The 15,340-nt window shown below is 37.3% G+C and overlaps 4 protein-coding genes, 2 long non-coding RNA genes and 1 other non-coding gene across 10 annotated transcripts; 3 read left to right on the top strand and 4 right to left on the bottom strand.

Annotated features, from left to right (window-relative positions):
* Nucleotides 1–111: 111 nt before the first annotated feature.
* On the top strand, nt 112–4,719 carry BGAL16 (beta-galactosidase 16). 4 transcript variants are annotated; one of them, NM_106391.2, is made up of 19 exons: nt 112–389; nt 843–938; nt 1,016–1,128; nt 1,222–1,288; nt 1,360–1,452; nt 1,534–1,677; nt 1,777–1,871; nt 1,962–2,067; nt 2,153–2,237; nt 2,312–2,430; nt 2,504–2,665; nt 2,742–2,923; nt 3,027–3,115; nt 3,207–3,316; nt 3,450–3,554; nt 3,634–3,741; nt 3,824–3,969; nt 4,056–4,410; nt 4,495–4,679. In NM_106391.2, the coding sequence occupies exons 1-19, from the start codon at nt 228–230 to the stop codon at nt 4,603–4,605; spliced, it is 2,448 nt and encodes an 815-aa protein (NP_177866.2). In that variant the 5' UTR covers nt 112–227; the 3' UTR covers nt 4,606–4,679. The 4 variants fall into 4 exon arrangements, with proteins under 4 accessions (NP_177866.2, NP_001320597.1, NP_001320598.1 ...); NM_001334780.1 differs by having other exon boundaries at nt 1,519–1,677; NM_001334779.1 differs by having other exon boundaries at nt 1,016–1,288; nt 4,495–4,719.
* A 135-nt stretch (nt 4,720–4,854) lies between these two features.
* On the bottom strand, nt 4,855–6,250 carry AT1G77405 (Pentatricopeptide repeat (PPR) superfamily protein; the record flags this gene model as incomplete). Its single annotated transcript, NM_106390.3, has 1 exon — nt 4,855–6,250. The coding sequence occupies exon 1, from the start codon at nt 6,229–6,231 to the stop codon at nt 4,855–4,857; it is 1,377 nt and encodes a 458-aa protein (NP_177865.2). The 5' UTR covers nt 6,232–6,250.
* A 200-nt stretch (nt 6,251–6,450) lies between these two features.
* On the bottom strand, nt 6,451–7,801 carry AT1G77400 (extensin-like protein). Its single transcript, NM_106389.5, has one exon. It carries the CDS (start codon nt 7,493–7,495, stop codon nt 6,797–6,799), a length of 699 nt encoding a protein of 232 aa, NP_177864.1. The 5' UTR covers nt 7,496–7,801; the 3' UTR covers nt 6,451–6,796.
* A 1,289-nt stretch (nt 7,802–9,090) lies between these two features.
* Nucleotides 9,091–11,722, top strand: CYCA1;2 (CYCLIN A1;2). Its single transcript, NM_106388.4, has 10 exons — nt 9,091–9,403; nt 9,529–9,933; nt 10,032–10,124; nt 10,270–10,403; nt 10,495–10,570; nt 10,660–10,736; nt 10,820–10,853; nt 10,944–11,093; nt 11,193–11,327; nt 11,413–11,722. The coding sequence occupies exons 1-10, from the start codon at nt 9,239–9,241 to the stop codon at nt 11,470–11,472; spliced, it is 1,329 nt and encodes a 442-aa protein (NP_177863.2). The 5' UTR covers nt 9,091–9,238; the 3' UTR covers nt 11,473–11,722.
* A 145-nt stretch (nt 11,723–11,867) lies between these two features.
* AT1G09727 lies at nt 11,868–12,425 on the bottom strand. The gene has a single exon (NR_143518.1). It is a non-coding gene; the product is annotated as an uncharacterized misc_RNA (transcript).
* On the top strand, nt 12,351–12,559 carry AT1G09723. Its single transcript, NR_139680.1, has one exon. It is a non-coding gene; the product is annotated as an other RNA (long non-coding RNA).
* A 1,362-nt stretch (nt 12,560–13,921) lies between these two features.
* AT1G09717 lies at nt 13,922–14,123 on the bottom strand. Its single transcript, NR_139679.1, has one exon. It is a non-coding gene; the product is annotated as an other RNA (long non-coding RNA).
* Between the last annotated feature and the right edge of the window lie 1,217 nt (nt 14,124–15,340).

Raw genomic sequence — 15,340 nt, 5'->3', positions numbered from 1 at the left:
CTATTATTGGGCTTTTACTTTTTTTTGACGCTATTGGGCTTTTACTTTATAATTGCAATTTCCATTGAATCATATATAAACCGGATTTAAGAAAAAATAAAGAAGAAATTTATGATTGGGTCGCATAAATTCGAGACGATGGTGAGATACACTGCACAGTTAGTTGTGCATAGTCCCAAACTATAAAAACTCTCTAGAATCTTCAAACGTCAGTGTTTACATAAGAAATGACGACTTTTCAGTACTCGCTAGTTTTTCTCGTTCTCATGGCGGTTATAGTTGCCGGAGACGTCGCAAACGTAACATACGACGGTCGCTCGCTGATCATCGACGGCGAACATAAGATCCTTTTCTCCGGCTCAATCCATTATACTCGCAGCACTCCTCAGGTAATTCTCTCTCCGTTCTCACCGATCCGTCTATATCTAGAAGTTTCGTAACGTCGCCGGAATTTAATTTCTGCAATTTCCCGGCGAAATCGCGCCGATCAGTCACGTGAATTAGCACACTAAGTCGGCGGCAGGTTGCTAATACGAAACACATGAGCCGTTAAGAGTAGAGAGAGAGAGAGGATAAAATCGTCTTTTCCGACTAGGCCGTTTTGAACTTATCGAATTTGCGAGTTTAAGTACTCTTAGTTTCTTATTTATTCTTATGCGACCCCAAACGTTCTGATTTGGTTTTAGTTTTATGGATTTCGTGAAATTAAGTGCTCTTATTTTCTGATTTATTATTATTCGACCCCAAACATTCTGAAACGTATGAAACTTCCAATAAAATTTGGCGGGATCTCTTTGTCTTCTTCTTCTTCTGCAAATATTAATGGGAAATCGAACTTGCAGATGTGGCCGTCCTTGATAGCAAAGGCAAAATCTGGAGGAATAGATGTAGTAGACACATATGTGTTCTGGAACGTTCACGAGCCGCAACAAGGCCAGGTCAGTCTCTCCGTCTCTATACCCTATACAGACGAATTTAGGTATTTATGCGATTGATGGTTTTTGTGAATCTACAGTTCGATTTCAGTGGAAGCCGTGATATCGTGAAGTTTATCAAGGAAGTAAAAAATCATGGCTTATATGTCTGTCTTCGGATTGGACCTTTTATCCAAGGGGAATGGTCTTATGGGTAAACTCTTTCCGTCTTTAGATCGTTGAGATTTTCCGATATGGTAAAACACAATGTTCGTGGAATTTTAGGGTTTTCAATAACACATTGCAGGGGTTTGCCTTTCTGGTTGCATAATGTCCAAGGGATTGTCTTCAGGACAGATAATGAGCCATTCAAGGTAATTAATTTACTGAACTCAGATGGCTTCCTTACTTCTATGGTCTAAAGAAGATTACGTTTTATTTGCAGTATCACATGAAGAGATATGCGAAAATGATTGTTAAGCTGATGAAATCGGAAAACTTGTATGCTTCCCAAGGAGGACCTATCATACTCTCACAGGTTTACATTATGGTTTTTCATGTATGTTTCCTTCGAAGTTTTTTTTTTTTTTTAATGATCTTAAAGTTATGTGCAAAACAGATTGAGAACGAGTATGGGATGGTTGGTAGAGCTTTTCGACAAGAAGGGAAATCATATGTCAAATGGACAGCAAAATTGGCTGTTGAGCTTGACACAGGAGTGCCATGGGTTATGTGCAAGCAAGATGATGCCCCTGATCCTTTGGTTGGTTTTTATGTTTGTCCTGCAATGTGGCTCATCTGCCAATTTTCCACTTCTGAATCCGTTTTTTTTAGTTTTCTTATTGTTTCTATGGTGCCTCAGGTTAATGCTTGCAATGGGAGGCAATGTGGAGAAACATTCAAAGGACCCAATTCACCCAACAAACCTGCAATATGGACTGAGAACTGGACGAGTTTGTATGGTCTTCACTCAAATTCACTACATTATTGTGTACTTCCCAATCCCCAGATATAAACTACTAACTTTCAGCTGACCCCTTTGTATAGTTATCAAACATATGGTGAGGAACCATTGATAAGGTCAGCTGAGGATATAGCGTTTCATGTTGCTCTTTTCATCGCTAAGAATGGAAGCTTTGTAAACTACTACATGGTACCTTTTCCAGTCTCACTAAAAAAATCTCTAATGTATAAGAGAAGCAAGAATAATGATGATTTGACATTGTATCTTATTTTAGTATCATGGAGGAACCAACTTCGGGAGAAATGCTTCACAGTTCGTAATCACCAGTTATTATGATCAGGCTCCACTTGATGAATATGGTAATATTTCAAACCATTCACAGTCAAAATCAGATGTTCATCTGAAAGTACAACATAAATGGTTGGTGCTGCAGGGTTACTTAGGCAACCAAAATGGGGACACCTTAAGGAATTACATGCTGCAGTTAAGTTGTGTGAAGAGCCTCTACTTTCAGGACTGCAAACTACAATATCATTGGGGAAGCTACAAACTGTAAGAAAATTCTAACAGTATCGTGATATCATGAAGAATGTTGTAATAGTGATCTTTACGTCTTATTTAACAGGCTTTTGTGTTTGGGAAGAAGGCGAACCTATGCGCTGCCATTCTGGTGAATCAAGACAAATGCGAGTCTACTGTACAGTTTCGTAATTCTTCATATCGTTTGTCTCCAAAATCTGTAAGTGTCCTGCCAGACTGCAAGAATGTAGCCTTCAACACTGCCAAGGTAAGCTCATACATCAAGACTATCATACACGCAGATTTCTTGTGATGTATTCATTTGTATTTCGCGGTGTGGATAGGTCAATGCACAATACAACACGAGAACAAGGAAAGCAAGACAAAATTTGTCGTCTCCTCAAATGTGGGAGGAATTTACAGAAACAGTCCCAAGTTTCAGTGAAACGTCAATAAGATCAGAATCCTTGCTTGAGCACATGAATACCACACAGGATACTTCCGACTATCTGTGGCAAACAACTAGGTAAAGCCAATTATATCCCGTAAGATATATAGCATTAGTCAAGATAAGTAGTATATTCTTTGTTGGATATTCTGTAAGTTATAATTTTTCTTTTGCAATAAAGGTTTCAGCAATCTGAAGGAGCTCCATCAGTTCTTAAAGTCAACCATCTCGGACATGCTCTACACGCCTTTGTTAATGGGAGATTCATAGGTATGCCTTTTTACCGTTGAATATCCTACTCAAGGTTAAAGGTTTTTGGCATCATCAAAGTTAAATGCTTCTAACTTTGAGTTTTATTTAGGTTCTATGCATGGAACTTTCAAAGCGCACAGATTTTTGCTGGAGAAAAATATGTCATTGAATAATGGCACAAATAACTTGGCATTACTCAGCGTAATGGTAGGATTACCGGTGAGCCCCAGTCTTACCAACTGAACTTCAATATTTGCTCCAGATAGAGTACTTCTACATCAGTATCTGTAGCAAATATCAAAAAACCATCTGGAGTACATTTTTTCTGACGGCGTCTCTCTTTGTAACACAGAATTCAGGAGCACATCTAGAAAGGAGAGTCGTTGGATCACGGAGCGTAAAGATTTGGAATGGAAGATATCAACTGTACTTCAACAACTATAGTTGGGGATATCAGGTAAAACTTATGAGTTTTATTCTTCAAGAGACCTTATCTCCTTCATGTTAACTGATACTAGCTCAAAATCGTTGTGAAGGTTGGCCTGAAAGGGGAGAAATTCCATGTTTACACTGAAGATGGGTCCGCAAAAGTTCAGTGGAAGCAGTACAGAGACTCCAAAAGTCAGCCTCTAACTTGGTACAAGGTAGAACAACAAAATGGTAAAATAGTACTAGCTCAAAATATTACTCAAAACTTTCAATCTCTGAGGTATTTTATATCTACAGGCCTCATTTGACACACCAGAGGGGGAAGATCCGGTGGCCTTGAACTTAGGATCAATGGGAAAAGGAGAAGCTTGGGTGAATGGCCAGAGTATAGGTCGGTACTGGGTCTCATTTCACACTTACAAGGGGAACCCTTCTCAGATATGGTATGATATTGTTCACTCTCCTTATTTAAATAATCTTGGTATATTAGTTGGATATTATTTTTTGAAGCTATGTTCTCCTACTTTAGGTACCATATACCGAGATCTTTTCTTAAACCAAACAGTAACTTACTAGTCATTTTGGAAGAAGAAAGAGAAGGGAATCCTCTTGGTATAACTATAGACACAGTGTCGGTCACTGAAGTCTGTGGTCATGTCTCCAATACAAATCCTCATCCTGTCATATCTCCAAGAAAGAAAGGCCTCAACCGAAAAAATCTAACATACCGGTATGATAGGAAGCCTAAGGTTCAGCTCCAGTGTCCTACTGGCAGGAAAATTTCAAAGATATTGTTTGCAAGCTTTGGCACTCCAAATGGAAGTTGCGGGAGCTATTCTATTGGAAGCTGTCACTCACCCAACTCTTTAGCTGTTGTACAGAAGGTAAGCTACTTTTGTCCCTGTAAATTCTATTTGTTCTCTGAAATCGTTAAAGCCCAAACAAGAGGTTCTTGTGAATTTGTGCAGGCTTGTCTGAAAAAAAGTAGGTGTTCTGTACCTGTATGGAGCAAAACATTTGGTGGTGATTCATGTCCACACACTGTTAAATCTCTGCTTGTTCGTGCACAATGCTCATGAGAGTCCAATTCGTTAGTATAGATTTCTGTTCCCTTTTTCTTTCTTATTATGAACAAATAACAAAAGTTTTTGTGAAATATTACAAAAGCAGTATACAAGGTTTGAGTTCCACAGAAAACATTTAGTCACTTGATCGGTTAGATCTTCCAGTGGCTCTGGCATAAACTTAAGTCTATAATTAGTGTTTCAATCAAACTATCTAATGTATCATGAAAGCCATGCAAATTTGAGCCGGAATTATACCATGTGTCAGATTTCCTCCATTGCAAAATTTTGATTCCCGTCAATCTTGTGAAAATATTTTCGAACAACCTCTTTTCGAGCCATGGTCGGTTTGATCTTCATGACTCTGCTATATCTCTGTTGTATTCCTTCCCTCATTCTCTTATGCAGCTCTTCATCAAGTGTGCTTGCCAGTCCTTCTGAGCTCAGAGCATCACACACCAACTTATATGTATACTCTCTCGGAACCAACCCAGCCTCCACCATCTCCACCACCAAATCCCTAGCCTCAGCCGCTCTCCTGGTCTCAACAAGAGCGTGTATTAGCGGCGTGTACGTGCTCGAACCAGGTACACCATGACCCAACTTCTTCATTGTCCTCATCATCTCTATTGCACCTTCTATCTCATTAGTAACACTATAATACCTTATGAAAGAATTATAAGTCACTTGGTTCGGTACACACCCTTTTGTCTTCATATCTTCAAACAGCTCCAGAGCCCGACCAATCCGATTCGTTTTGCAACATCCATCGATCAAGCAATTATAAGTCACCACATCGGGTACAAACCCTCTGAACAGCATTTCCCTAAACATTCGATTAGCCTCCCACATTCTCCTCCTTATCGCCTTTCTGCATCCGGTTTGCATCCCATATCTACAGTAGGAGCTAATCAAAATGGTGTAAGTATAGGTATCCGGTGGGTACCGAAAACCCGGTAATTGCATCTGATCCAATAGAAACCGAGCTTTTTTAAAATTCCCCACACGGCAAAGGGCATTGATAATTGTATTGTAAGCATAAACATCAGGTTTGCAGTGATATTCCTTCATCCTATAAAATGTAGCTAATGCCTCTTTCACAAAACCTTCTTCTCCTAGGCATTTCATCAAACAGGTTATAGACGCTGTTGTGACCACATTTTTACCGTTCTCTCTTCTAGAGACTTGCCGGAGAAAATCCCAGAGACCCTTAAAGTCATTGCCTTTGGCCAATAGACAAGCCATATCTCTGCAAGTGATCTCATTATGATCAAACCCGAAGTGGGTTTCGATCCAAAAGAAGAACTCCAATGCTTTCTGCAACCCGATAGAGACTTTCTTAGGATCCATATACGCACCGGGACCTAGAACTAGAACTTCAGAACGACGTCGTTGTGATTCATCACTGAGGTTTCTCTGCTTTAACGGTGAACGGTGACGAAAACCCTTTTGCCGACCGATGGATCGTGGGGAGATAAAGAAGAATCTGGGGATAGAATGGAGGACATCGGAGACGAGCTGCTGAGTCCATGGTTTCGCCACCGTTGAAGAAGCGAGAACGGCGTCGAATGGACGGTTCTGAATCATGGCAGTAATAAGCTGATCAACAATGCGGTTACATAGCGGTTGCGACGGTTTCATGGTGTCCTCCTACTTTGAGTTTTCATTACAAAGCTGAAAGCTTTAACAGTGACGTCAACTCAGGATCGCTTTTTAAAGTTTTACCCAGGAACCCCAAACTGTTTTTTAAATTTCCATTGAGCCCTATACTTTTAAATTGACTGATTCGGCCATATACTTAATTGGAAAATTGAATATTTAATTAGATTGATAGTAGTTTTGTATTTTATTATTGGGACCCTTTTTCCATAGTTTAAGAAGTTGTATGTAGCAAAAAAATGTTAACTTTTTAGTGTGATTTCTAAATTCATTTACTAATTTTACTTTTCATATCTTACAATCTTTTTTCCCCACACTCAAAACTTCAAAATTCAAAATGTGAATTGTCTTTAGACATCCACAGATCCACAAATTTATATTACACAGATGTGAAAACTCTAAAGCACATTAGATATAGGACCCTAAACTTTTGAAAAATCCCATTTTAGCCCAACATTTGCTTTAATTTGATTTGCGCGATTCAAGAGGCTTCCGTTGGTTCGGATGGCTAAAGAACCGATCGCGAGCCATTTCATTGAAAATGTGCTCAAAAGAGTCCAAACCCAACCCATTCAGCTTCGTTGGCGAATCGTGGCGAGAATCGGAGAGAAGAAAACGACGACTTGGGTGATTCCCATCTCGGAGAAACCGATCTACGGCTTGAAACAGTCCACGGCGACATCGTCTCCATGTCGGAGCAATAATAATCATTCTCCGATCTCGACCCGGATTTTCTCCGACTACCACCGCTCTTAACTTTCCTCAACCTAAACTTAGGCGACGGGAAACACCCGAACCCGGCAACAGAAAAATCGGAACTTGGTTCTGGTTCGGATTCGGGTCGAATCCGGTTAGGGCGGTGGAGCTGCCACCGTTCCGAGAAAGCACGCGGCGATGATCGGAAAGAAGGTCCCGGAGAGTAAAATCCAGAAAGCGACGACGGTGTTCGTGGTGGCTTGAGCTTCGATGGGGTTGTAGAAAAGGAATGGGGAGTGAGAGGAGATAAAGGACGGCTTTTGGAATTGGAGATGAAAGAAGAAGACGGTGGAGATAACGCCGGCGGGAGAAGCGGCTGAGAGTGAGACAATGGTTTAAAACGGAGAGGAGAGAGTTTCTTTGGAGGCTGAAGAGGAGTTGTGTTACCGGGTTGAGACATTCGGGTTTTAGGTACACCGGGTCGGATCTCCCAGCTAAAAGGTATAGTTCCTGGTCTCTTGAATGAATCATCAACGTCGATAATGGCCATTTGATGTTCTTTTTAGCTCTCAAGAAGAGACAGAGAGATAGATAGAAGAGAGATGACTTTAGAGTTTAATGTCTTTATATGACGAGAGGGGAGAGTGATAAAGAGAGAGAGATGAGAGGCGAGATTAGAGGAAGATAGGAGTGGGTGGCGGGAGAGATTAGACAAGTTTATCTCTATATGTAATTTGACTTGGTTTTTCTATTGGTCCCTACCCATTTACTTAACTTTTCAATTATGCAATGGTCACCAGTCACCACAATACACACAAAGATCTTTACTTTATTAGTTTTTTCTCTTGAAATTTTTGTTATCTTTAATCAAAGAGTAAGACCATGAGACTATTTGTAGTAATAGATGGACAAAATTAAAGGGCTAAGATTTTAAATATCAAGTGCTCTAAAACAGAGTTAGAGCACGCGGTGTTTCATGATTTAGACGTGAAAGCAAATACTAAACCAAACGAATTTGGGGTAAAAATTCAAACTTTGAAATGATCAACTGACCTTTTCCCTACATGGACTCAAAAGGGATAACCACTTAAAACTTTTGTCTTGTCTTGCAAAAGATTCCAAAAACAGTATATAGCAATTAGGCATGATGACAATAATGATACGTGTCACATAAGAGGAAACCAAACTTCAAATGACCACACCATGTCAGTTAAATGATTCTACTGGAATTGCGGAAACACCACAAATTGTATTCCTTTTCTACATCCAGTTGCTGCAGGCACTCATCTGCATCGTATACAAAACGTTGAGCGCATAATAAAAGGATGAAGAACCCTCATTTTTAACCATCCGGGACTAACATAAAGTGACTAACAGATTCATTTGATCATAAAAGATGCTAAAGACACTTTATCTCTCTTAGCTTGCTGATGGCAGATTTTAGCCTTTTGCTTTCATCAGCCTCAAAGACCATGTCAAAAAGCACTGGAAGAGAATTGTTTAGAAGTGGTTGTAACACAATAGGGAAACTTAAACTTGTGAGAACATGGATCACTGGAAAAATGAAAGAGGAACATAATTGATAATCTGAGATGCAGGATGATATCCTTCTGCAACTACTATGTCATCTACTTCCTTTTTTGATATATCAGAATCACAACTTTTGCGAATTGTGCAATCAAAGGCTACTTTGATGGCTGCGGTTGTAGTTGAGAAGATTCTCACAAAGTTAGTGTTGATCCAAAAACTGAGCAGCAGCACTCTGCAATACTCAAAAGAAATTGAATCAGATTTCCACACGAGTGCGATGTTCTAACAGTTTTTACCTGCAGGAGCTCATCACCTTGTGATATGGAAATCAATGCTGAAAGAGACTGTATGTACAAAACGATAAGAAGATATATGATATCACTTGCAATAGATAGTTGTTCCTTGCTCTTGTTTAAACCCCTCTAGGGCATGGAGAAGGTTTGCCTAGTAATGCCTATGTAAGTCAGGGAAAAGTTTCGCGCTAAACTATAATGGGACCCACTGATGATCAAATACGTGTAATCGTAACGGTCTTTGAGTTTTAATTGACGGCCAAGATTGATCCGTTATTTCTTATAATAAATATAAAATAGAAAACCCCTAATCAAAGAAAACAAAATAATTCCGCGTTTTTCATTTTCCGTTTTGTTTCTCGTCGTCTCCTTCAAGATCTCTCTCTCTCACTCTCGCAGAAGAGAAACCCTAAATCTCACCGGAAAACGAGAACGCCGAGCCTGAGATATTTTCGATTGCTTCATCAACAATGTCTTCTTCGTCGAGAAATCTATCTCAGGAGAATCCGATTCCTCGTCCGAACTTAGCCAAGACTCGAACCTCACTCCGCGATGTTGGAAACCGTCGTGCTCCCCTCGGCGACATCACAAATCAGAAGAATGGATCTAGAAATCCTTCACCGTCGTCTACTCTGGTAAAATTTCTCTTCGATTCTCTCTACTTTTTGTTCCTTTTTCAATTCCTGTGTTTGTTCGTCGAGAAATGTAGTTTTTAGGGTTTATCCTGGAATTGAATCTGTAAATGTTTCAATCTCTGAAGGTGAATTGTTCAAATAAGATCGGCCAATCTAAGAAAGCACCAAAACCTGCTTTATCTCGTAATTGGAATTTGGGAATTCTCGATTCCGGTTTACCTCCCAAGCCAAATGCGAAATCAAACATAATCGTTCCTTACGAAGACACCGAATTGCTCCAAAGCGATGATAGTCTTCTATGTTCTTCACCTGCATTATCCTTGGATGCCTCTCCTACTCAATCTGACCCGTCAATTTCCACTCATGACTCTTTGACGAACCACGTTGTAGATTACATGGTCGAGAGCACTACTGATGATGGAAATGATGATGATGATGATGAGATTGTTAACATTGATAGTGACTTGATGGATCCACAGCTTTGTGCTTCTTTTGCTTGTGATATCTACGAGCATTTGCGTGTATCTGAGGTAGGATGGCTGTTGTTTTACTCTGCCACAGTTCTCATACTGATTTGATTCTGTTTCTGAATTGTCAAAGTTGAAATTTTGCTTATTATGCTCTGCAGGTGAACAAAAGACCGGCTCTAGATTACATGGAAAGAACTCAGTCAAGCATCAATGCTAGCATGCGTTCTATACTGATTGACTGGCTTGTGGAGGTAAGCTTTTGATGAATCCTGGTTCATTAAGGCAAGATATTTAGTTTTGATTGATAAGGCAATAAGTTTAGTAATAGAATACACCAAATGTTTTATAGCAATAGGTAGTTACAAAGCTGTTTTCTGGATTTTCATAAACCTACAGGTTGCTGAAGAGTATAGGCTTTCGCCCGAGACGTTGTATTTGGCAGTAAACTACGTTGATCGGTATCTTACAGGAAATGCAATCAACAAGCAAAATCTGCAGCTACTTGGTGTTACCTGCATGATGATAGCAGCGTAAGAAATCTAGAAATTTTACTCTTTGGCTTCATTCTTTTTCTTTTCAAAAGTATGCAATTTCTAACTAGTAGAGACACTGGAATTCCAGAAAATATGAAGAAGTGTGTGTGCCGCAAGTGGAGGATTTCTGTTACATCACTGATAACACATACTTAAGAAATGAGGTAACGAGGTTTGCATGTTTAGTCATCCCTGGACAAACTCTTCTTCTTGTGGTTTTGATATTGTTGTTAACCTTTAAGCTTTTTAACAGCTTTTGGAGATGGAGTCTTCTGTTCTGAACTACTTGAAGTTCGAATTAACAACTCCAACAGCAAAATGTTTCTTGAGGTATCTTCTTGTCACATTGATGTTATCTTCATTCATCATTTTTTGTGGTTCCCTGCTGATCTAGACTTTAAAAATGTGGTTAGGCGCTTTCTTCGTGCTGCTCAAGGCAGAAAGGAGGTATTCTGTTATATGAAAATTAAAAATGAGCTCTCAACGCAATGGGTGATGTGTTATATACGTTTCTGACTAGTAGCTGGTTTCTATTAGGTACCATCACTGCTGTCTGAGTGTCTGGCCTGCTATCTCACCGAATTATCGCTGTTAGATTACGCTATGCTTCGATACGCTCCATCACTTGTTGCAGCCTCTGCAGTTTTCTTGGCACAATACACTCTACACCCTTCAAGAAAACCATGGGTATGACCACAAGACTGTATTTTCATTCCTATTTTCTTCAGTTGTTAGCTTTATTCAACTCTGCGTTCTATTAAAACCTGCTGATTTCGGGTTTTGCAGAATGCTACGCTAGAGCATTACACATCGTACAGGGCTAAACATATGGAAGCATGCGTTAAGAATCTTCTTCAGCTGTGTAATGAGAAACTCTCATCTGATGTGGTTGCAATCAGAAAGAAGTACAGTCAACACAAAGTAACGAGCCTTCCACTTTCTTTATTATTAATAGCTTCATATCAAAATACTTGCAAGTGTTTACTCTCTTTTCTTCTCCTGCCAGTACAAGTTTGCAGCAAAGAAGCTTTGTCCCACGTCACTACCGCAAGAGCTTTTCCTCTGATAGTGTTTCTGGATACGTTTTTTTTACCCTCGTGTATTGTACATATTGTTGATAAAAATTCATCAGTCGGGTCAGGCAAAATGTACTCAGTCCGATAGAGATGATGTGTAGATGAAAATACCACTTATCAATAGAAAGTGTTGTTTCGTTACAAGTGTATATATGTGAACAGAGTTCTGAGCTATGGATGTCGTTGTGGTGGTTGAAGTGCAGACCAACCACCTCCAACGCCTTAAAAGGATGATCAAAGATTTGGAACAACCTTGGTTAATTGTTCTATGAATCAACTATAGAATGTTGATAGTTTCTGGGATGAATTAAAATTTGATTAGGCATGTGAGATTATGCTGATGGGACATGCTTGTTATGAAACGATATGAAACAAGCATTAATTATCTGTTTTATTTCAACTAAAAAATGCAACTAAAATATTTCGTTTCTCAAATTTCTAATGAACATAACACATGTAAAACAAAAACCAACCCAAACCGCCTTAGAATGATAGATTTTGACAATCACGGAGACCATCTATTTAATAAAATGCTATTACAGAGCTTGTTGTCTCAATATTGATAAATTGGTTCTGATGAGACAAAATTGTTGTAATCTAGCAGCGAAGCAGGAGATTCTGAAGGTGATATTCGTCGATTATGTGACCTGGATGGAGTAGAAGGCGGACGCGGAGACTTAGACTTTGGCAAGGTTCCAAAGGCTATTGGTGAGACCGATTCTCTCTGCGGTATCGACTTTACTTTTATGAGTAAGCTTGATTCATAGAGTTTGGAAGACAAAGATTTGGTTGGCATTGCAGATGTTAGACAAGTCAATAATCCACAAGACATTATTAATAACCAAAATGTCCATGTGGTTACCAACATCTCGGCCTTGTTCATCTCTCTTTTTTTAGTGAAAATATGAGTTATTATGGGTTAAATAAGTGTTTTAAATCGACTTATACAGTAACATTGAGAATGATACATCAGATATATATGGATATTATGATTGTCAATGGTCCAAGTCCAACCATGCATGCATGCATCCCGTTAAATAGGAAATGAAATCACGTTTACTGTTTGTGGTCTAAGTCAAAACATCTCTGATCTACTTCTAAATGGGAAATAAAAACATCTTTGTTAGTACTATACGGATGTGATCGATTAGTAAATGTAACAAATATAAAAGAATGTTGAAGAATGAAATTGTGAGGGAAAACTAGCTATAAGTATAAATATTTCTTCCTATTTTAACATTTTTGGTTGTTAACATTTTTTTGACTAGAATCATCAAAATCATTACTTGTTTGTTGCTAATCACAAAATTATTGTGGAATTTTTTTTTCAAAAGAAACAGTTTATTCAGTCAAGTGTCAGTCGATTGCAAAGCACAAATAATACATTATATTCGAGTAATCGAGTCAAAGAAACGCTTTTGTTTGTGTGCAGTTAGATATGAAATATGATAAATTCAAGTATCGCATATGCTACCTAACGTTCAAACATTTCAGCTGTAACGACATTGCAACACCTTTTTTTTTTTTTTTAATAAACAACTTTCTCCATGGCTCGGCTACTAATTCAAACTAAAACTTTTTAAAAAGTGTAATGCTAAGAAAATTCAATGATCATTACAATTGATAAATACGATCTATATATAGTGGGCCAAATTTTATGATTTACCATGTATAAGAAGATATAGATGTTATATAATGTTGAGGAGGATCGATTATAACTCGTCTTTAGATATTTGTAGTCACGGAGTGCGTTGGTCAATTAATTACGAAAAGCTACAAGTTTACAACCAAAAAAGATTCTTATAGTAGTTACGATTATTATTTTTCTCTAAATAAGAATATATTTCATACAAGATAGTTGTCTTAAGTCAACTGGTCGCCAAACCTTGCTTAAAAGATGTCAAAATTCAAGAAACTAAGCGTCATCGACTCATCTTTATATATTTTAAAGACATTACATAATGTTCTTGAACTAAAAAGTGAAACCAAAAAGTATATACATGAGACTATAGTATTATTATTATTATTATTATTATTATTAGATTAGATATTTAATTTGACCAATATGTACTTCTTTCTTGTATCCATTAATAATACATGTTAATAAGATTTATCAATTTAAACAGTTGATGAAAATGTTAAATCATATTTGAAGTCGGATTAAAACCACGTCACTATATATATAGCATTATTCAGCTTGAAAATTTTAAGTTTTCTAATTGTCATGAATTCTATGATGGGAGAAGTTCATTTGTTCCATGTAAAAACTATTTCGTGTTTAGTATAATTAGAATTTAATACTTAGCGAGAATACAGATTCCTTTTCTTTATGTTATCTTGGAAGTGCCAAACCAGATATTTCTGTAAGATCTTAACTTTTATTTAAATACTACTAATTACAGTACATTATCTAAATAGAAACCTAACTGATAATAGTAAGCAACGAATCCGATGCTCCTCTTTCTCTAAATTCGAATGCGATAAATCGCGGCGTCTGAAAAGTGAAAAGGGAGAATGTAAGTGTTAGGAGGATATAGTACTCATGGCGATGTATACTCTTACAAAGATAATAAAAATAATAATGAAGATAACACTTAATAAGGGATCAAGTTGAAGAAAGTGCAGTTGCTATGATGAAAGGCGTTTCTCATTCATTCTTTTAATTCGTTAATCGACATTGAGGATGGCTGTGTGTGTATTGTGTGCGCTTAAATCAAGTGGATGATCTTAACCAAAGAACCATATTCTTTTTCATGATCTCCTAGATCTTTGTTATTACTTTTAATTATCTTTCAATGTAAACATGGAAAAAAAAATAAAAAAACTGGTACATTTTGTATGCATTTTTGCGGTTATAAACTTTGGAATTGTAAAGAATGAACTAGATTTTAACCCGCGGTACACCGCGGAGACAATTTATTTTTTTAAATTAGTATATATAAAATTTTACAAATTATGTCTATCTATAAAATATTTTTATTTTATAGTTTATAATTGTTATTAAGTAACGTCCTTCTAAACCCGTTCCACCAAACTCGTCCTGTAAAAATAAACCGCGGTACCCCGCTAATTTAAATTTATAATTAAAATAAATATTTTACGGGATTGCAATTGTGTTTTAGTTTGTCAAACAAAATTTTGTTTTAAATAGTTGTCGAAATGTAGTTCAAATTTTGGAGACATAAGATTTAGTGAATAGATAAGAAATATATTTAGTTGCGTTTCGCTCATTTTAAGGGATTGCAATTGTCTTTTGGGTTGTCAAACATTTTTTGTTTTAAATAGTTGTCGAAATCTATTTCAAATTTTGGAAAAATCTGCGTGATATATGGGATTGGAATATATTTCGAATGTTTTTTTATTTGTTAATCAATTTATTGCTAAAAAAACAATAATTAAAAGCCAATGGTAGCCATTGTAAATAAATTCCAACTCCAGGATTTATTTCACAAAATGACTGCAACAATGTATATATAGATTCTATTTTTATGAATATAATTCCCTTTATATTTGGAGACTATTTCCTTTGAATGATGACTTGTCTGAATACAAATCTTCTCGTAAGTCCTTAAAGGATATTTGGTTTCCCACGAATCAAGCCAATACAAGTTTGTGTATGTCATTTATGTTTAAATGAGTTTAGTTGGCAAAGTAATCAAAATATTTCATTTCGAGAAGAACATATAGCTTACACGCCTCATAAGTTAGTTACCTACAGAAACTTATATGGTGGGGTGATATACTTTCGGATTCTAGGTAAGATATAGTATATGTGCGTTACTATTGCTCATACTATAAAAATCACCTTTTGGTTTTGAGTTATCATTTTGAAATCTACACATGATTGCGTGTACTCAT

Source organism: Arabidopsis thaliana, assembly GCF_000001735.4.
Source record: "Arabidopsis thaliana chromosome 1 sequence".
NCBI classification, from domain to species: Eukaryota; Viridiplantae; Streptophyta; class Magnoliopsida; order Brassicales; family Brassicaceae; genus Arabidopsis; species Arabidopsis thaliana.
This window is presented reverse-complemented; position numbering and strand designations above follow the sequence as displayed.